Source organism: Pipra filicauda, unplaced genomic scaffold (genome assembly GCF_003945595.2).
Source record: "Pipra filicauda isolate LSUMZ 115617 unplaced genomic scaffold, ASM394559v2 scaffold111_size4109106_pilon, whole genome shotgun sequence".
Taxonomy (NCBI): Eukaryota; Metazoa; Chordata; class Aves; order Passeriformes; family Pipridae; genus Pipra; species Pipra filicauda.
In genome coordinates this window covers 1,491,286-1,512,766 of record NW_024103563.1, presented here as the reverse complement: position 1 = coordinate 1,512,766, position 21,481 = coordinate 1,491,286, and the positions used below count along the sequence as shown (strand labels likewise).

Below are 21,481 nucleotides of genomic sequence, written 5' to 3'. Positions count from 1 at the left end.
ATTTCTCTGAGGTACTGTGAAATGCTGCCAGAACCATAAATGTTCACAAGCAAAACATAATCTATTGGAAGACTATAAAGCTGTAATGTGACTGCTTTCAACAGAATGATGGATTTGACAAAAATCACCCTTCTAAATAAATACTTACCATAGTCATTATCGTAAAAAATAATGAATTTCTGCCAGGCATATTCTGTGACCACCCTCAAGATGACATCATTTAAGTAGACAGGGGGGCGGACAGAGAGTGTGTAGTCATCGTTGCGGTTGCTCCTGGTGAGCCCGCAGCCACTCCTTGGCGTTCCTGCCGTTGAGCGCTGGATGAAGAGGTGAGGGATGTGCATGGCATCTGCCAGTGACTGCAGGGATCCTGCTGAGGTGCAGCCAATGGAGCTGACAAGGGCTAGGATGCCTTGGTTCATCAGGTCACAGGCTGTAAGAAAACACAGCAATATTTCGAGTGAGAATGGTTCAGTGCACAGGGCCTATTTTGCTGTTGAAACACAGACACTGCAAGCTGAAACACCACAGGCTCCGTCAAGTACAATACGGATAAATCGAGTAATCCATACCTAAAATTCATCAAAATCACAAGGCTTGTCTATTCACTTCAAGGTATCTTGTGGTGAAAGTTGGAAGATTGATCTGTCTATCCTGTTCAAAAATGAATTCTCCCTTAAAAAGGGGACTCACCACTGGCACTTCTCAGAAACATTAAGAACTGATTTCGGCTATGGAATTAACATGACCACCCAAGGAGAAAAGCACTCCTCAAAGTCTAGCACAACAGTTCCATGAACAGTATACAGAGAAAGCCTGAAGAAATAACAGCTCAGGCTTGCTGTCAACTTTTGAAGACAGCTGAATAGGATTATGTACATTAACTTGTCCATGGAAAAATCTCTTGTTACTTCTTTTTCTTTCAAAGACAAACACCCCTCCCCTTCCAAAAGCTAGTCTTATAAATAGCAAAATATTTTCAAAATTCAGTGAACAGTTTATCTATATTAACTTTCCTCCCTTCCTTAAGAAAGGCATGAAGTTGACTATGAAAAAAATAACATCTTGTAACTAATGGTGGTTTTAATGAAGGCTGAGTTACAACAGACAGTCTGAAGTACAATACTAATGACATCTACGTTAATACTAAAGGTGTTTATCATGATTAATGTCAATGCAATCAGTAAATATCAAAGGAAGTAATAATTATTAGGTCTGTAATTTTGAAGGGTTATCCTGTGAAATAAAGCAGAGTCAAGTGTTTATTCTGGGTTTCTAGCAGACTGGAGAGCTCGAACGAAGAAACAACATGGACCTGTAGCATAATTCCCCAGAGCATAACTGAGGCTAAATTTTGAAACACTCAATTTGCCACTGGCAAAGTAACACAAGAAGTTAACCTGCATTTACACATGTAAATTAGGTAATGGAATGGTAAAGACTAATATGAATTTGCATATGAATATCTAATACTAAACTGTACAATTATTTATTTTTCAGGACTATTCTGCAACAGGTACAGAGAAAACCAAGAAACACTTGTGCGAATATATTCCCTTAACAATACGAAAGCATATTTGTAATGGGTTTGTTACCCTCCCTGGGAGGGAAAAGGAACTAGATAGATCACCTGATTCATATTGTGCCAATAAGGTATTCCATACCATGTTATGTCAGCTCAGATATAAAAGAGACAAGAAGGAAGTGAGGTGTCTCTCTCTCTTCTTCCGGGATGGCTGCCCTGTAGACAGTTATACCTGTCTGAGACATTGCTTCTCATGGGAAGTAGAATTTTACTGTTAGTTTCCTTTGCCTGTGTGTTCATAGTGTTATTAGTTCTTTTCCTTTTCTCTGTGTAAATATAAAACTGCCTTTCTTGGTAAATCCCAAGTTTTCATGTTTTTTTTTTTCCATCTCCCCTTTTCCCTCGGGGGGGGTGGTGGGATTTGCGCAGCCTCGGTGGACACCTGGCATTCAGCCTAGTGCCAGACCTGTTGTCTCATATAATATGGCCCTTACTCACAGTGAATAACATCTTATTTAGCAAATACTGATTGATCTCAACGGGAATATTTACAGTGTGAGGAATGGAGTTCCACACTCAGGCCCATATGGAGATTGACTTTGAAGCCAAAGGATAGCGCCAGAGGTCAAGACTGCAGAGAATCACCTTCTCCTAAAGCCAGTGTATTATTCTCATTGAGTTACAGAGATCTGGAACATGCAATGGCAGATTCCCAGGGCCTACTGATGCTGCTGCTGAGGCTCCGTCCATTGTGAACACTTCTGAATTCTCTCATGCAGTTAAATATAGGAGGGAGAGCATTCCCACAGAGAGTTTTGAAAGAGTTTTGGCTTACAGAGGTTGTTCCTCTGTATACACTCTGAACACTGCTTAGGTCTGGACTTAAGGTTAAAGGTAATATATTTTCCATAACCACAAGTATCCTTTTTCAGAAAAGTAACAAATATGATTGGTAACTGGACAAAAAAATTGTCAGAATCTCACAAGTTTCTAAAATTTGAAACATTTCAAAACAACCTTAATAGCTATTCATCTTTTATGCTGCTTGTTACAATCCTTTATCATCACTTCCCAAGAAGATAAAAGGTCTGTCAAGTTAAATTTTTAGGAAGCTGCTGAATCTCTTTCTTGATATGGTTTTCCTGTACCAAGGGCTGCAATATCTAGGTTGCACATCCCAGTGAGAATGCCACTGCTTGAGAAACAAACTATTTTTTGTTGATATATTGCTAGATATTAACAGAACTGATCTGAATAAAATTGATGTTAGATTTTGCAAAAGCCTGCTTTTAATTAAAAAAAAAATTAAGTTCTTATGGCCCTGATGCCACCTGTTCAAATAAAATATGTAGTGTGACTCTCTGATCTCTCAAACATGACTTTTACAAATAAAGCAAAGTCAAACTGCATTAGAAAAATTGTTTGAAAAATCTCTAAATTTCCAGGTACACTTTCAGTCTCGGAATACGCAGTACACTCCCTGTAATGCTGTGAAGTGGGAAACATGCTTTTTATGAAAATTGTTGTTGAAACATGAAGGAGAAGAAAACAGCATGGAACATTTAGCTCCACAGGGTCGAATGTTAATACCGGCAAACAAACTGAATAAAGGATTAAAATCTTTTCCCTTGACACTGCATCACATTTGTTACAATAGCCTCAGGACTGAAGTTGCCCGTGTGTCTCCTTCTTCCACGATATGCTTATGAGAATCATGTGTGCTGTATTGGGGCAATAGGCATTTAATTATGCTCACAAAAGACCTTACTCCTGTACACTTAGAGACTATTTAATACACAGAGATTTAGCTGCTGGAGAAAGGACTGATATCTCAGAGGTTTTTCTAGAAAATGAGTGTGTGAGTTGAGAGTTCACCTCTGAGCCAGACTGACTGGATTATTCTTTGAATAAAAATATAATTACTACACTATATACACATTCAAAGTAAAGCCTATACAATATGTCAAACTATCATGTACAATATTCATATATTCCTCAGCCAAGTAGCTTTTGTCATCTCCAGCAGAAGAGTTGATTGATAAAACCCATAAGACTTTGAACTGCATGTTTTTTTAAGCCTTTTCTCCCCTCACTAACAAAAGCTTTATTAAATCTTTTTCCTAGTGATCCAAATCTTTCAACTGTATCTTATCAATTAACTAAAAGCCATAACTCAAACATATTTGAAATTCTGGTTGCATTCCTCTCTTGAGCTTGAAATACACAAGTTCTGTTTCGCCCCATCTGTGTTAAGAAACTCACATACTCACATATACACAGACATATATATATATGTATATACTGAAATGCTATCTTGGCATTCAAACCTCTGTTGCAATTTAATTTACAATGACCTCCTTAGAGGCTGTATTTCCAAGCTGGTATTTAGTCTACTGCCAGTATGACCAAGGAGTATTATTTTGCTATCAACTAAAGAAATAAAAAGATTGCTGTGTCTGTAAAGTCCTCAGCCATGACAGTAAAAATGCCAAAATCAAATGGATTTGTACACAGTCCTATTTCAAATTTAACAAATAAAGATCAGAATATTAGTAAAGTGTTTATAAAATACTGATTCTTACTATAAGTTATATTTAAACATATGCTGTCCAGATATTAATTCATCCTCTTAAGCACCAGATAGCAGATGCTATTGACAATTGCATCTTCACCAATTAAAGGAATAAAACTGATCCCAGAATTTTGCACATTGCTTAGAGAGAATATCAAGAGTGCCTATGAACTAAGATAATTTAAAATGTTTCTCCATTGCATATATACATAGCACATACAGCACATGCTGGCATGCACTAGGCATCATGTTTAACTCTTCAGCTTATCTTGTTTTTTTCGAAATGCAGTTACTGAATTTTCAACACTGGTGGGCCAATCGCCAGTAACAAAAAAAGCAATCTTTTAGAGTAAAATCTCTTGTTAGTTTGGCAGGCATTTAAAGAAAATAAAAAACGTAATTTTGTGTTTAGTATGCTATTTTTTTTAAATAAAGAGCACAGCCAATGCAATTTGAAATAAATAATTTATATCTAGGCTATCAGCTTCTACAAGCACTTCCAGCAAAGCAGAATTTAAATGGCTATGGTTACAAATGTGTGCTTAAAATGAGTTCTCTGTAAAATGGAAACAATGGTAGGTCCTTAAATAACTATTAGCTGTTATAATTTAGAAAGAAAAGAAAAAAAATCTCTAAATACGAGCAAATTAAAAACAGATGTAGGAATAAATAAGAAACATCAAAAAACTGAGCTACTGAGAATTAATTATTGCTATGAAAATGAGAATTTTCTTACTTATTCTCCCTTATTTTTCCTGAGACTAAGTCATAACACACCACGCTCATATACCACAAATTGACAAGCCAAACAAAAAAAAAAAATAGTATAAAATCTCTGGAGACTTCTATAGCAGTCCAACTTTTTTCCCACTTAAACTGCTGGTTAAACAAAGTCAGATTAACTCTTAACATTATGTTTTTTGAAAATGCTAAATGCTGTGCATAAAGAGTGAGTAGGATCTCTTTAAACAATCAAAGATGTCATCTACGGTCCTTTTCATCTTCTATAATTTAAAAACTACCAGCCTCCTTCCCAGAATTGTAGTGTTGTTTGACTGAGATGATGTTGAGTGAACAGAAATTTGATCTACACCCTGCTCCCAGAATTGTGGTCCCATGGGCTTGACTTGTACACCCCAATGTCATTTCCCTGGATGTCCTCTTCAAAGCAGACATAATTTCAATCTCACTGCTCCTGGATGTTTTCCACATATTATCCACATACAGTAATGCTTCAAAGCTATTTATCTGAATGTGAAACTGGGAGAGAAAACCTCTCCTGACTGATATCTCTGGTTTGGGACGGAGAATGATGAATTATAAACAGTTTGTTTCCTTGTGCATCTGCTGTGCGTTTGAAAGCGCAATGCACCACCAGCTGAATCCATGTTCCCTGGAAGGATATTCAGATTCGTTCCCCATTCCATCCAAATGGTCAGGAACCTACAATCTGGTCAGATGTCAGGGAGAATAATCTAGTCCATAGGGTTTTCCCCATACATTAACCATGAAGAGAGTATTAACTGATTTGTTATTGCATATCAGAAATTTATCATCCCTTCCATCACGCTACTTGCACTAATCCACATCCTAATCAGGATAAATAGCTGATTCAAGGGGCAAAATACAATTCCAGGTGACTTGAGCACCTATAAATGGATATTAGGCAATCAGAACTTCTATGTAGATTTGAAAATATAAGCTATTATTTCTTGTTTACTTTGAGAATATGCTGTTGGTTGCTCCTCAAATCCTTTCTTAGTTTCAGGGTGCTGATGAAGACTGAGGGATCATAGCGTGCAAATTCCTTCTTGCAAAGGGTAAGGAATAAGGTTCAAGTCTGCATTCCTTTCACTGAGAAGTTCTGCTCCCCCCTCATCAAATGGCCATGCCAGCAAAAATGCAATTTTCTTTTGTCTTTGTCACCTTTAAACAACACTCCCCAAACCTTTTATCAATTCATTGCAGAAAGATAATGTATTCACATAAAAACAGTCATGAAAACTGACAAGAAGTTTAAACAGATAAACTACAGGTCTTTCAGTTTGGTGTTCATAACCTCAGATACAAGAAGTAGAATGAAATGTGATTATAAGACCCATGATCAAGTGAGATTGGCCTCAAATTTTCAATAAATCTTTTTAGTCACTTTTGGATAGCAATTCTGCTATTGCAAATTATTTTTCCTTCATAACACAGTGGTTCATCCCTGACTTAGAACTGAATTATTTTGAGAAGAGTGACAGCACATTTTTAATATATCCTGAAAACCCTTCAGAAGGAAATGAGGATAAGACGGGGGAAGGGAGAATTATTGACTGGATTTTAAAGAATATTCTCCTCTGCAATGCAGATAAGAGAGTCTATCCTGTTCCTTTTCTTGGTAAGGTTATAGAATGTGACTTCATTTACATCTGCTCTGTAAACATTAGTCAATCTTCTCCTCCCGCCAATACATTACACACAACTCGGACTCCTAACAGTATTTTAAATTCACTTGTAATTAACCTTTAAGGGATTTTAGTTTGTCCTGACTGTAAAACAAACTTGTGTTTGAGACTTAACAGCTGTGCTTTCTAAGCCTTGGGATTTCTTTGTTTGGGAAAAATAATCCAAACTTCTCATATCTAACAGCAAAAAACTATTACCAGAAAGCGTATTTGCATCTTTGTTGCACAAAACACCACAACCATATTAGAATTTTTTGATATTGAAAAGCATTTTCTGAGAGTCTTTTCTGGGTCAGATTTCTTTATGGCAAAGTTAAATCCATCTCATTAAAACTTAATAACTCATCTGAGCCTTGAACAAATAAACTAGAAGTCTCACAAGTTTGGAGGGAAGCAAGATTTATAATAAAAGGTATTTTGACGACATCTCTTGCAGGATGCAATGAGAGAGTTTCAAAGTGGCACAGCTTGCAAAGGCTATCAAACAGAAGGCTCCACAAGTTCTCTTTTTAGACAAATGCCCTGCTTTATTTACTTTTTTCTGCAAGCTATTCTGTTCAATTCTACAGAGGTATAAGAAGGGTATGTCTTGCCAGATTACCACATCAGCAGAGAAGCAGCAGTACAACTTAAATTTTTTAAATCTGGTTTCACCTGGCACTCAAAAATTGTACCCAGGCTTTGTCTCAGAGAAGTAATGGTTCCTAGCCCTTCAAGAAGCCTCAACTTCTCTGAAAACCTTTTAACCCCCCCCATCATTTTAAAGAAGTTACACAGCCACAAATCTTCAGCTGAAGAGTGGCTTTAGCTGCCATCTCAGTTACCATGTGAACATGAGCATACTCTCCAAAATTGCCACGCTTTCCAGAGCGTTTACGGTTGAGACATTAAAAGAGGCCATAGTGCTGACAGGTCTGGAAAGTGGAGGCTGTGCCAGGCAGCACAGTTGTAGAAAGGTTTGATATGAGTGCTAATGGGTGAAAAGGCCATGGAAAGAAGGAAGTTACATCAATTAAAGTCAGGCAGTAACATTCACTGGAGAAAAGTCTAGAGACACACCAGAAAATTGACCTCCAGGATCCTGGCATTCCAACAGGGATGTCTATCTGAAAAGTTGATGCAACCTATTGGAAAATAAGAAATGTAAGGAAATGAAAGCATAGATTCCAAGAATCACTGCAGAATACCCTCTTTTATTTGTGTTGAACCCTCACTGACATAAGCCAGATCTCACCTATTGCCAGCATCCTCGCTCGAAGTGTTGCATGAGCAATTTCCATTCATCCATTCAGCAAACTGAAAACTTTTCATTTCAAATGCAACCATTGGCAGATTACACTTGATTACCGAATTTATGATGAAGTACATATTACCTTAGAAAGCTTCATAAAAGAGTTTGGCGAAATAAACACTTGAAGAAAAGTACAAAGATCAGTGTTTACAGAGTCATTGTGCTGTCTACTCTTTTATCTGGATCCGAATCATGGGTCATTTACCACCACCTGCGACTCCTAGAACACTTCATCAGTGCTGCCTCTGTACAATCCTAAATATCCACTGGTCAGATTATATGACTAATACATCTGTTCTAGAACAAACAGCAATCACAAGCATTGAGGCCATGTTGCTGAGAACACAGCTGCGATGGGCAGGGCATATCTCCAGGATGAAGGACCACCGCCTCCCTAAGATCGTGCTCTATGGTGAATTTGCCACCGGCTGCTGCAAGAGAGGAGCCCCAAAGAGGAGATACAAGGACTCCCTGAAACAACATCTCAGCCTTGGCCATATTGATCAACATAACTGGTCTACTCTGGCCTCCAATCGGGAGGCCTGGAGACACACCATCTATAACGCTGCTGATGCTTTTGAGAAAGCACACGCAGGATCACTCTTGAGGAGAAAAGGCAACACAGAAAGAATCGTGCCCTGCAGAATGTACCACCTAAGGAGTCTTTCTGCTGTGCCTTTTGCAACCGGACATGCCTATCTTGTATTGGTCTTTTTAGCCACCAGCACGCTTGTAACAGATGTGGGTAGAGCCCTCCCCAGATCTTCGTTCGCGAAGCCCAGCCATGATGAGTATACCATGCAACTTCCTCCATCCCTTACTTTGTTCCTCCACCCTTGCACTGTTGCTGAATCTTTTAATTTCCCTAACCAGCACTGTGTGAGAAGTTATTAAGCAGCACATACTGTATGATACCCTTTCAATATCTAGCCTGCCTGCTGCAGAGCAGACAATTGCTGAATAGCAGCAATTATATGGAAACAAAGAGGCTGAGTCTTAAAGCAGCTTAATATAAAACTAAATACAACTTTATCTAAAGATAACATCCTGATAAAATCACAGGGATTTACTCTAGTTCTGTGTTCTCTGGAAGTCTGAGCGGAAACACTCGGGGAAAAAACATCAACAACAAAACCTGTTCAAAACTTGAGCATCAACATTTCTCATTTTATGAACTTGCTCAAAACAAGCCAGGGTAACTTCCTTGTTAAGAGAATAAAACACTGAACTTAATGCCATTTGACAAAAATTACAGTTTCTTTGCCCCCTGTAAGTCAAACTGTCAGCAAGTTTTCCCTTCCATCCTTTCTATTTTGATTCTAACTTTACCTTTCTATCTGTTTTTTTGTCCCCTGAGCATTGGCTTTCATCATCCTCCTATTGCCCGTTCTCTTTCTCTCCTTAGAATCTGCTCCAGCCAAGCAAAGCAATTTGCTTTTCCTCTTTGTGTTTCCTCCTCCATCTCCTCTTTTTCAACTTCTTTTCCCCCACCTACTTCACCCCATCTCCTCTAATGTCAAGAAACAAGATGTAGAGGACTTGGCACAGGACTGAGAATCTGAAGACTCATATCCTGGTCCCACCTCTGCCATCACTTTGTCACAGGATTAATTTTAGATTAGTAATCTGATTTCCCTTGTGCTTTGGTGACTACGATACTTTGACACCTTTGTAAAACACTTTTGAATGATCTAAATACAAGATATTACATTTGTGTTCCCCTCAATCGTTTTTTCAAGGTTAGGAGGCCCATTTCTTAGCATAATTCACATTGCCAGACGTTCCTTTACATCTCCTCTTTTTTCTGAATGCTTATGTTTCATAGCCCCCCTTTTCTTGCCCAAACTATTAATATGGAGACAACAGGCTCTGCTGGAGAGATGCAGTGTAAAGCACAATACCACAACCTAGTCCAGGGCAGACAAAAGAACACACAGCTGGTAGCATTAGTTTAATTGGAAGTCCTACAATGGCAAGAGCTGCCTGTGCTGCCCTGGATGAGCTTGGCATTCTTCCAAGCATAGATATTATTGAACAATACTGTTCAAAATAAGACCATCCCCCAAAGGAAGAAAAATCTGTGAACAGCAATCTGGGAATGCTTTCTTTCCTACGGTGCAAACAGCAAAAATTCAGGGAATGTTCTGCTAAGGGGACAGTCAAGCAAATTTTTTTTTTTTAATGTGACGTTGTAGACAGAATAAAGTCTTCTCATAACCTAAAAAAGGCACACATTTAATTCTAAGAAAATCCAACCCCTCCCCCCCAAAACACCCCAACAAAACCAAAACAACAAACAAAAGAACAGAACAATTTGAAGAGCAAACAATACTAAGGTCAGATCTTGCATTTGCCACAAAAAAGGGAAACAGACTCTACATCAAAACAAAGAGCTTTGTATGGGAATAAGCAGAAGGCAAGGAAGACAGTACATCAGTTGCAAAAAATACATAGCTGCAAAAAACCTGAGAATTCTGTAGGAGTTCAGAACATCAGTTCCATTAGAAACTTAGCCACTCAAGAAAACCTCAGATGAGTCAAAACAACTATCACCATTATTATTTGCTAAGAATAGACATTGTGCTTATTTTGCTGACTGACACACAGAATAACAAGCGTGATAGGAACTAAAAAAAATAAACTACCTTTTATAGAACACTTTTTATTTGCAGCTCTGAAAATGCTCTGCAAAGATGCTCAACATCTTCATCTCCATTTCACAGAATAAAAAAAACAGATGTGCCAAGAGGAGTTTCTCACCCAAGGTTAGAAAGCAAAGCAGGGAAATTGTTTTGCATGCCAAGCTCAAACATGCACAAAGGCTGAAAACAAAGTTCTTTGTTGCAACTTTTCATTGTTTGTTTTGTGCATTAGTGTGCCATTGAAAGCATTTTATGTTCTGAGGCCAATATAACTATGCTTTATAAAAAAGAAAGATGTTTGAAGGCAAAGCGAGGCTGCCTACAACAACAGGATAAAGTGATAAAGAGTTCCAGGTCCACAGCGACCCCAAAGCACTGTTGATTACGAGAAATGGGGGGTTTGTGCCACAATATTGAGACACAAGCATGCATGTAATGGGGAGTGAAAGCAGTAAAAGAAAGCAGAGCTGTAGGTGGGACACAAAATATTGACGGATAACACAAAACGCTAGCAGACATGAAGACTGTATTATAAGCAGAAATATTCAATAAAGGATGAACATTTCACAAGGAAAATTACAGAATAAAGTGTTCAACTGAAGGGAAATTGTAAGGTATTGAGGTAAGGGTGGTGGTAGGACAGAACCATGCACGGAAAATTCAACTCTTGGGAAATAAACACTCATGATCAGGAGTTTTGAAAAAAAAAAAAAAAAAGACATATACTTCTGTCAGAGGAGTCTAGCATCTCAACTCACATTACTTACAAACATTCTTAACATGGTTTCATACCTGATGTGGATGTGGAGTGCTACTGGTTCTAACAACCTCAGATAATCTACATATTCACTAACAACTATATAACGTGTTGAAACCCAGAGCAACACATTTACAAAGGGCTGAGGGTTCAATGCTTACATGGTGACGTAAGAATTCAGAAATGTTAAAACAGTACTAGTGGAAAGCATGTGGGTAACAAAATAAGGGAACACAGGTTTTTGCAAGGAACAGCAATAAAGGAATAAAAAGAATATAGGTATGTAATCACAGCTTTGAGGTAATATAGAAGAATGTTACATATTAGTGGGTAAGTGATGAGGAGGTGAGATTTGCAGCTGGGAAGTTATAAATCCTTTTAGACATTGAGGAGCAGACTGCAGGTTGCTGCAATGTGGGAGTAATGGAAGAGAGCAGAAGATACAGCAAGGAGGCTGGTGACAGTGATACTGTATTGTATTTACTGTGCAAACAGTCAATACATTGACAAAGGTCTCAGTTAAAAGGGCACTGGGGAAAAATCAACTTGGTGCATGTTATAGACAAAGCAGCAGCTGGGCTTGGCAGCAGCTTCAGCATGTGAAGAGAAGGAGAGAGAAGACAAAATGTGCCTAAGTCTGAGAGTCTATTTTTGTTCTCTTACTCCAGGAATAATAATGGTGCAGTGTTCGTTTAGTGCCAGTTGCAAGCTTTTACTGAGATTGCTTTGACTGTAATGGCTGCAAGAGATGCCAGGAAAAGAAGGTAATGCAGCTTTTCTTTTCCCTTGACTCTTTCCAATGTCACAGAAAAAGAAATTTGCATAACTCCGAAATGGAAAATATACATTTTTGACAGGAAGCATTTGGGTAACACTAAACACTTAACCTTAATTGGAAGCAGTAGTTGTTCTAAACCATGCACACCATGGTAAAACAGGATTGAAAGGAGATTTAAAACCCATCTTGGACAACAGAGAGAGACAAATCCAAGAAAAACATGCCCAATCAATTATCAGAAATCAATTGACACAAATCCTATTTGCAATCAGAGGCAAAGCTTCCCTTTGCTTTTAAGTAGCATTTTAGAACTGTATCTCTCCCTTACAAACACAAAACCATGTTGGGAGTGAAAAAAAGTGGTCTCTGCTTCCAAAGCTGGAGCAGAAGTAGTTTTCCACAGCTTTATAGCACAAGACAGCAGTCCCATGTGCAGGAACACCATGCAGAGTGAAGCAGTAGAACTACTGAGTCTACTCACTTGCTTTTCCCTGAAATGGAAGTTACAATTTTCTTCCTACATATCTTAAAAGCTTTTAATTGCTATTGGATCTAAGCATCAGTGCTCACTGCGTTGTTTCAGATACCAGTGACTTTATTCCTTCATTGAAGTCTTCACTCCTCTGGGTGCAGCATTTCCTGTATTTACTGACGTGATTTTTTGCTCCTTTCTCCAGCTCTTCCATGAAATGCGCTGACACTATAACTCTGCAAAACAGGAGTATTGACTCCACTACAGGATTCTGTCTTCTTGGCACATTTACACATTTTGCATTGGTATCACCTCTCAAGTTGCAAGCGAGTTGGCCTGTCAACACTGGATGTGAAAGAGAGGGGAACCAGGCTTACTGTGTGTATCATGAGCTCCTGGTTGTGGATTGCAAATAGTGTCATAGAATCATAGAATCATAGAATTGATTGGGTTGGAAAAGACCTCCGAGATCATCGAGTCCAACCCTTGGTCCAAATCCAGTCCATTTACTAGATAATGGCACTCAGTGCCACGTCCAATCTGCGTTTAAAAATCTCCAGGGATGGTGAATCCACCACCTCTCTGGGCAGCCCATTCCAATGCCTGATTACTCTCTCTGTAAAGAATTTTCTCCGTCTCCAACTTAAATCCCCTGGCGGAGCGTAAGACCCGTGCCCCACTTGTCCTATTGCTGAGTGCCCGAGAGAAGAGACCAACCCCCACCTGGCTAGAACTTCCCTTCAGGTAGTTATAGACGGTGATGAGGTCACCTCTGAGCCTCCTCTTCTCCAGGCTAAACAACCCCAGCTCCCTCAGCCTCTCCCCATAGGACTTATGCTCCAGTCCCTTCACCAGCCTTGTTGCTCTTCTCTGGACCCGCTCCAGCACCTCAATATCCTTTCTGAACTGAGGGGCCCAGAACTGAACACAATACTCAAGGTGTGGCCTCACCAACGCAGAGTACAGGGGAAGGATCACTTCCCTGCTCCTGCTGGCCACGCTATTTTTGATACAGGACAAGATCCCATTGGCCTTCTTGGCCACCTGGGCACACTGTTGGCTCATGTTGAGCTTCCTGTCAATTAGTACCCCCAGGTCCCTTTCTGCCTGGCTGCTTTCCAGCCACTCTGTGCCCAGCCTGTAGCGCTGCAGGGGGTTGTTGTGGCCAAAGTGCAGGACCCGGCACTTGGCTTTATTGAACTTCATCCCATTGGAATCAGCCCATCTCTCAAGTCTATCCAGATCCCTCTGCAGAGCCCTCCTGCCTTCCAGCAGGTCGACACTCCCTCCCAGTTTGGTGTCATCAGCAAATTTGCTGATGATGGACTCAATCCCCTCATCTAAATCATCAATAAAGATATTAAACAGGACTGATAAAGATATTAAACAGGACTGAAAGATATTAAACAGGACTGTGTCATTCCCTTCAGCTTGCTTTTTCTATGCATTTAGCTTGCATAGCTTTAGGGATGCCCTAAAACTGGCAGTAAAACAGAGTATTACATACCACCTTCTCATCTGCACTACTAGAGATATCATGTTGTAGGAGAGTAAAGAGGCAAAAAAAAGAACTGACATGAACAGTATTCTTTTCATTCAGGTATCTCCAACACTTTATGAAAGCAAGGAAGTATCATTATTCCCATTTTGTCAGAGTATCTGAAAGATATAACAGATTTAGCAGCACATCTAAAAAACTGAAGTTACAAAAAACAAGTCTTTTTCTGCCCAGCACTCAGATAAGAAGTAAAAGGCTGGTCCACATATATGTAAGTGTCACTTTTAATGCCTATTTGCTGTTTGAATCCTATGTGCACAACAGAAAAAAGCTGAAGTTTCCAAAGTGTTTCCTTAGGACCAAGTAAAGCACAATTTTCTTAGTAACATGAGCACTGCCAAAGGACACTGTACTAAAGCCTATGTGGTCTTTCTGCCACTGGTCTGGTCTGATCAAAGCACAGACACTGCCTACCTTTCCTACTGCATCTCATTAGTGTGTTGCAAGAGACATTCCAGAGAAAAAAAAGAAGGTCAGTTTTCAGAAATTTAATTACAGCTGACTTGCTGCCAAGAGTAAATAATTTGAAAATGCATTTTAAGACATGAGTTTGCATAATTCTAATACATTATTCCACTGTCTGTAAGACTGTTTCTGCAGAACTTGCATAAAACAGGAGCTTTAAACTTAGCAAATAGCTCTGATCTCATTTCACCAGTTTTGAAAGGTGTGAAGTTTTCTGACTTTTCCCAGAATTATGCCTGATCTTCACCTATGAATTAGTGAGGAGAGAGTCAAGTACACCTCAAGTTCTATACAATCAGTTATCTTCCCTTGTTAGCAGGGGAAGTTCAGACAGCTAAATACTAAAGTCCTGTTAGTTAGCCTGTATTTTTCATTCATTCTCTCCCCCTTGCTGCTTATTTTTAATTGCAACATAGTGAATACACCAGAGATAATTTTTTAGCAGTTAGGTGCATGCATTTTCTTATTTGGTCTGTCTGCTGTACCCATGCACACAAATGTGTCTGCATACACAGAAAATACCACACAACTGTCTCAATCATCTCCTTGTATGCAGCAATATTCTGTGACAAGATGCATGGGCCAAATGCAAAGCCAAGGGAAAAAGACAGGCTTCAACTTTAGGAACATTAGTCTCTACCATTTATGGAAGCTGCCTGCATTTCTAAACCTTTAAGACATCCAACCACAGAAAAACTCTAAGGTCTAAGTGCTTTGTAAAGCTTCAAGTGACACAGGAGAATATTTAGTAATAGTGCAAGAGATGATCCAAAGTGATTTTGCCCCCAAAATAGAAAATTAAAGCCTTGTTTAACTCGCAGTTGACATTTGAATTAATGCAGCTTTCATTACTTGTTATTTTGTCTGAAGGCAGATGAGCAATGTCAAATACCACAGAATAAGATAACTTGCACACATATAAGGATTGTCAAATTACCACACTTCCCAAAGTAAGAAATAAAAGGGGAGAAGAGCAGGATGGGGAAAAAGAAAATCTTCTTATTCTCAGTATCACTGTCATTCCTAGAGCAAAAGCCAATCAGTGTTAAAATTCAGGGATGTCAAATAAAGATTGGTGAAGAAAAGCCTAATATCTTCATGCATCTCCAAGATTTGCAAACAACAGAAACTGATGGAGTATTCAAAACAGGAAAAAAACTTCCCACAACCAACAAACAAAACCAAAACAAAGAAATGACCCAGCCCTATTCTGAGACTTCCTCTATTTGAAAAATAAGGACAGAGTCCTGGAAATGCAGAAAAAAGTCCTGTTTAAAGGGATTTTCTTAAAATTTTCTTCCAGTGAGAAAAATTTTTTTTCCTATCACCTCATATTTTTTGGACTACTTTTTGCCAATTGGCACTTAGAGCATACCAAGGTTCTGAGGTTTTGATGGCAATCTAGAATTGTGATTACAATTCCTTTAAATGCGTTGGGAATGCCTCCCAGGACTGGCATCATCACCATTTCTTATCCCAACTTCTTCTTGAAAGGTCTTGCTTCCCCAAGACTTCCTTTTTCTTCAAAAGAGAGGCAGGTATAGAGCCTTGAAGAGACCTATATGAAGTGCTTCAGCCTACTACCCATTTTTGACAAAATGGGCACCCACCCTCCCCAATGGAACAAACTGCAGCCACAGTTTCAACACAGAGCTTGTGCATTAACCTCACTTCTGATGTTTACCGTAAAGACAATTAGCTACATAGATATTCCTCTACCTATACTGTGATATGGAATAGAGTCCTCAACGTGAAATTCCATGGAGAAGCCTGAGAGCTCAGTTCCTTTTCATTTCCATGTAGAGATTCCTGGGAAGGTGTCCAGATCTACCACCCAAAGCTAGATTTGCAGACTTCATTGGAGAACAACAATGAAATATACCATAAAAACTCTCTGAGGTGGGAGGAAGTTTCAGGGGGCTGGAGACCTTAAACCATCCTCTTATACCACCTTTTCTAGAATCCAATTCAGCTGTTTCTCAAAAACAACAAATGTGCTTTGCAGAAGGTTAGTTCTGAGAATACAATTCCCAGTCTGACATATCCGACTACTTTGTGATCATGAATACACTGAGATGTCACTGTATCGCATGTTTATATCAGCTAAAGGACAGCTTTCTTCACATGCAAATTTTCTTATACCTGGGAGTATAACAGAAATAGAAACTCCTCTGGCTGCAGAATATGTAAACTGCCCACTGCCTTCAGTTACTGTCTTTTTGCTGTTAATAGAAGCTGGCACAGGCTCAGGGATTCACACTAGCATATCCTGCTGCAGAGTTAGGGACTGCTGCTATTTGTAAAGTGTCTTCTCCTTTCATGAAGGAAGACTGTAGCACATAATACTGTTTCAGCAGACTGATACCATTGTTTTATTTTTAATAGATACAACTGCAAGGGGAATTGTTAACAATACTGTTGGTATGAAAAATAGATTAGACAAAAAAATACATTTTATAGAGAACACTGATCACCTGAAGAATGATAAAATTAGTAAAGCAACTGTTTTAAAATACAGGCTACAACCACTTTCCTGGAGCTGAAGTTAAGAGGATTAGCAATTCTGTAAATCAGAAACCTGACCATTTCAAGAGAGGAGATTTTCAAACAGCATGTCCCTATGATGCTATGTAAGCCTGAACAAACTAGACCAGGAAAAACTCCACATGAAGACAGACAGCCTGACACTGAGGATGCAGATATCTGTGAGGGAGAAGGAACTGGTGGCTGCCAAGGATCACTTTTTGTCTGACTTTGCCATTAGTTGCAGAAGGCCACACTTTTTTACACATTCAATTAAACACCAGTCAAGAGCATTCCACCTTTCCAGATTTTATTATTTTCAGCGTACAACTTTGAAATACAGTACCACTCGGTTTTTCAAGATGGTATGAACAGGAAGTGGTCACTGAGAGATATACTATAAATTAATGGCAATTTAAACAAACCAAAGACCGGCTTTTACAAATCAAACTAAGCTAGCACATACTCAAAGCAATCTAAACTACAGGGAAAAAAGAATCCAACCAGTCCAATGCAGGCACATTGTGGCATGATATTTACTTTGTATGCCATGCATTTCCTCTGTAATATAGTATTAAAAGAAGGACTATTATAGTTCATAACAATTGTATTATTACTCTTACCAATTCAAATCAATCAATACAGATTTATTTAAGGGTATATGACAGAGACTGGAATTGAAAGTAAAGGATGGATTTCATCTTTTTGGGAAATCTATCACTAACATTAGAGTTGTTTCAGGCAGGATGAGTAAAGTCCTAAAACAGACGGGCTGTTGAAGGATTTTAACTATCATACTACACAGTATGTTAGAAGACTTCAGAGAGGGCCTCAGCATAACTCTTAACAGCATTTGTCTCTGCAAACAAAGGTCACCAGTTTTTCAAGGAGAAGGCTGCTGATGCCTTTAAATTCCAGAATTAAGTTGGTTCACCTGAATCTGGGCCCATAAACCCTTCTCTTTACCATATGCTCTGCCACAGTGCTAATTTACTATTCCTTCATGTGATATAGCCCTTGCAACAAAAGCAGATACTCAATGAGGGTCTGGAGTACTGGGAAATTTTTTTCTTTAATTATAAGGTTGCTGGAAACCACAATTGTTGTTGCAGTGCTCACTTGGAGAGACTAACCACTTGAAATCCCTACAGACACAGTCAACACATTGCAATTAAAGCAATCGCTCAGCATGTGTAGGATTTAAACCCAGTTTTCTTCTTCACTTAATAACACCACCTCATGTGATCCTGATCCCAGGGAGACTGTTGTTACTCAGAGAGGAGTATTTTGGGTAGCGAGGTCCCAGCCTGCCTCTCTGACCATTTCACTATGCATAGGCTGTTTAAACATGTAATGAAACATGGACTATAACCCAGGGGTCCAGCAGCCTGCTAGTCTCCTATCAGACACTCTGTCCTTATAGTACAGTGATTACGAGAGATAGAAGTTGAAAACTTTTGAGGCAGAAAAGAATTTTTGCCTCCTATATCCTGACTGTGGGCACAAATCACTCAGCGATCACGTAAAAGAAGAAAATATCCTGCCTTAGGAATTCTGTGAACCGAGACTCTCACCTCCCTTGCTGCTTTTCGCAAAAACTTCAGACAAGACATTTTGCTTTGGATAGAGCAGATACTTGTCAACTGGAATAATTTTTTTCTTATTTTATTCTTTTAATCTCCTCAGCAGTCAAATCAAGAAGTCTAATTGCACGTAGGCATGAAATTCCACATTATCCAAGCAGTCCTTAGTAGACTGCTGAGAAGATATATGGAACATCTAACCAGCAAGCATCTTAAAGGAAAGGAAGTACAATTATGTCTATCTGAAATCTGCAAAAACCCCAACTGATAGAGAATCTTCAAATTCAGCAATATAAAGATTCCTGTGGTGATACTTTACATAGATATTGAAAGACAAATGTGTATTTTTTAATTTATTTAATTTAGGGTATGTGACATTATAAAAGTAAAACAAGTACACAACACGATTTGGTGTTTAACCAATATTTTGTCATTTTTTAGATTGACAGAAAGAATACACTTAGGAGGAATTGTCTATGAAATTGTCAAGAGGGCTCATTTTGTGTCATCCAAATTAAAACCAAAGAAACAAAACAAAAACCCTAAAATTCAACCCAACTAAAAACCTTCCAGGTAAACAGGAAATGTAAACAAGATAGTAAAATGTCTAAGCATAACCTATACACACACACATGCACAAAATCCCCCCAAAAAACAACCCACAAAAAAAAGCAAACAAAAAAACCCAAAGAAACAAACAAAAAATAGTAATACTTTAAGGATTATATCTTAAAATAAAACTCTTTAAAGCTTTTCTTGCCACCCCAAATATTCTCTTACAGAAACTAGGGACACATTGCTGCATACTAATTAAAAAATATATATATATATAAGAAAAGCCTTATTTTAGGCACTTACAGGAATCCATTTCATACTTCCTGTAAATCTGCTATGCTTTTATTCTTAGCTGAACTGAAATTTCTTGGCTTTTGTAGTTTATGAGACAGACATGCTTTTAAGCAGGGACCACAAATAAGTATACAGAGCTTTATTCATGAGACAGTGATAACAGATATTGAACTTAGAGTTGCATGGGAGACAATTTACCTCAGCCACATTTTTGAGATTTCAGTAATCTCTACTGCTTTGCATCTGAGCAATACCAACATATCTAAAAGATTTGCTATCAAAAACATGAAAAACACAAAAAAACCTTCAAACCTTGTCTATATTTAGTGAAAGAGTGCAGGGGAGAAAGGAAAAAAGTTAAAAGGATCAGTAAGTATTTATTTTTATAGACTGAAAATGCTGCACCATGAAAGACTGAACCAGGGTTGTCCCGCAGTAAGTTAGAAATAATATTCATGGCACTCATCTGAGATAAGGGTAAGCCAAAATTTGAGATGCTGATCAAAAAATCCCCAAAAATATAAAGAGAAGAACTATTCTACATCCTGTCAACATGTTAGCCTGTCTGGCTACTTGGGGTAAAAAGACTCCATTGAGGGCCTTCATAAGTATTTTTAAATAAGCTCGGCTGGAGCATGCACAATAGCTCCATTTTTACATATAATGGAAAAAAGTGTTGGTGTAATTCCCATTAGCAATAATTAATTTGTTTTAAGTGGATAAACTAGGGCAAATTCAAAGCTAGTATAAGCAAATAGAACTTCATGCTGTTATGGAATTGTTAAAAAAAAATCCATATGCTTTCATTTGCTCTCTTTTTCCTTGGTACCACTTTTCCTAGGGGAAAGCTGCCTTATCCCATTATACTTACTAGAAAGATAAGAAAACTAGCTAACCTACCTGATAGTACTGTTCTGTATCAATTGGGATATACTGTTCAGTACTCTGAGGTTAAGTAAAGCACTGTGTAACATCAGGAGAATCATATTAGATTGCTGGAGGCAACACTGCTTCGAATCCTAACAGAGAGGCTTCATCACTCCTGGTTATCCCTCAGGAAGCAGAAGATAAGGATATCAAGGTTGCTTTCCTCTTTACTTACTACACACAGGCCATTTCAGGTTGCTGGGTCAAGGAATAGGATCTAACCCTTCAGATCATCCTTAAAATGTCACATTTAATTAAAAACTTTCTTGTCCCCTTACTTCTTTGTCATCCTTTCATCAAAACCAAGCCTAGACATCAAACTTTTTTCCTGCTGCCAAAACTAACGCTGGCACAAGGGATATTTATGTGTCTAAGTGGTTTGGGCATGTCCCTAGTTTAAATGTACTTATTTAAAAAACCTTACAAAAAGAAGCAGAAAATCAATCTTGATTTTTATTTTTTGCAATGATTCTTTAAATGATTGCAAGATACTGCCACTCTTACTGCTTCATAACATCTTTACCAAGGACTTAAAAAGAGAATGTTTGTTAAAAACCCACACACCTAAACAACTTCAGTGGGTTGAGAGAAACATAAATAAGAAAAAAAGTGGAGCAGGGACGAAAATATTTATTTTTTTTCCACTCCCTTTGGCATTTGTAGAGAGGCTTTGGAGGAATCAATATTCTCAGATTTATAAGGAAAGCAAGCAGGGGGCCCCAAATTTCATGGCCTTTACAGAAGCAGACTTACTGTTAGCTCCACTAAGGACATGTCAGATCATGATGACAGCCCACATCAGCAGCTACCCAAGAGCCATCACACTGACTAAATAGCCTGGAATAGGGGAACTGTGGGAATCATCAGCTGGAAAGTGCTAAGAAGCTGTCAAAAAAACAACCCCAAACCCAAAACACATACACAAGACACTATGTTGTTTTTAGCCAGAAGTGAACATAGAAATAGGTCTTCTAGTAATAAATTATTTTTGGTACTACAGAGAAGCGATGTGCAAAGGCAATCTCACTAGATAACGTCCCCCTGCAGAGCAAATAGAGGCAGTAACTACTTTTGCTAGCTCACTGGCTA

The 21,481-nt window shown here is 38.5% G+C and overlaps 1 protein-coding gene across 3 annotated transcripts in view; it reads right to left on the bottom strand.

Annotated features, from left to right (window-relative positions):
* Positions 1-21,481, bottom strand: part of GRID2 (glutamate ionotropic receptor delta type subunit 2) — a 698,274-nt gene that overhangs the window by 284,878 nt on the left and 391,915 nt on the right. For all 3 annotated transcript variants that reach the window (XR_005564017.1, XM_027731749.2, XM_039382594.1), the window contains exon 3: positions 149-433. Coding sequence is in view for 2 of the 3 variants with exons in the window: in XM_027731749.2 (XP_027587550.1) it covers positions 149-433 (285 nt within the window). In the remaining variant the exon portion in view is untranslated. The remainder of the gene's footprint in view (positions 1-148; positions 434-21,481) is intronic.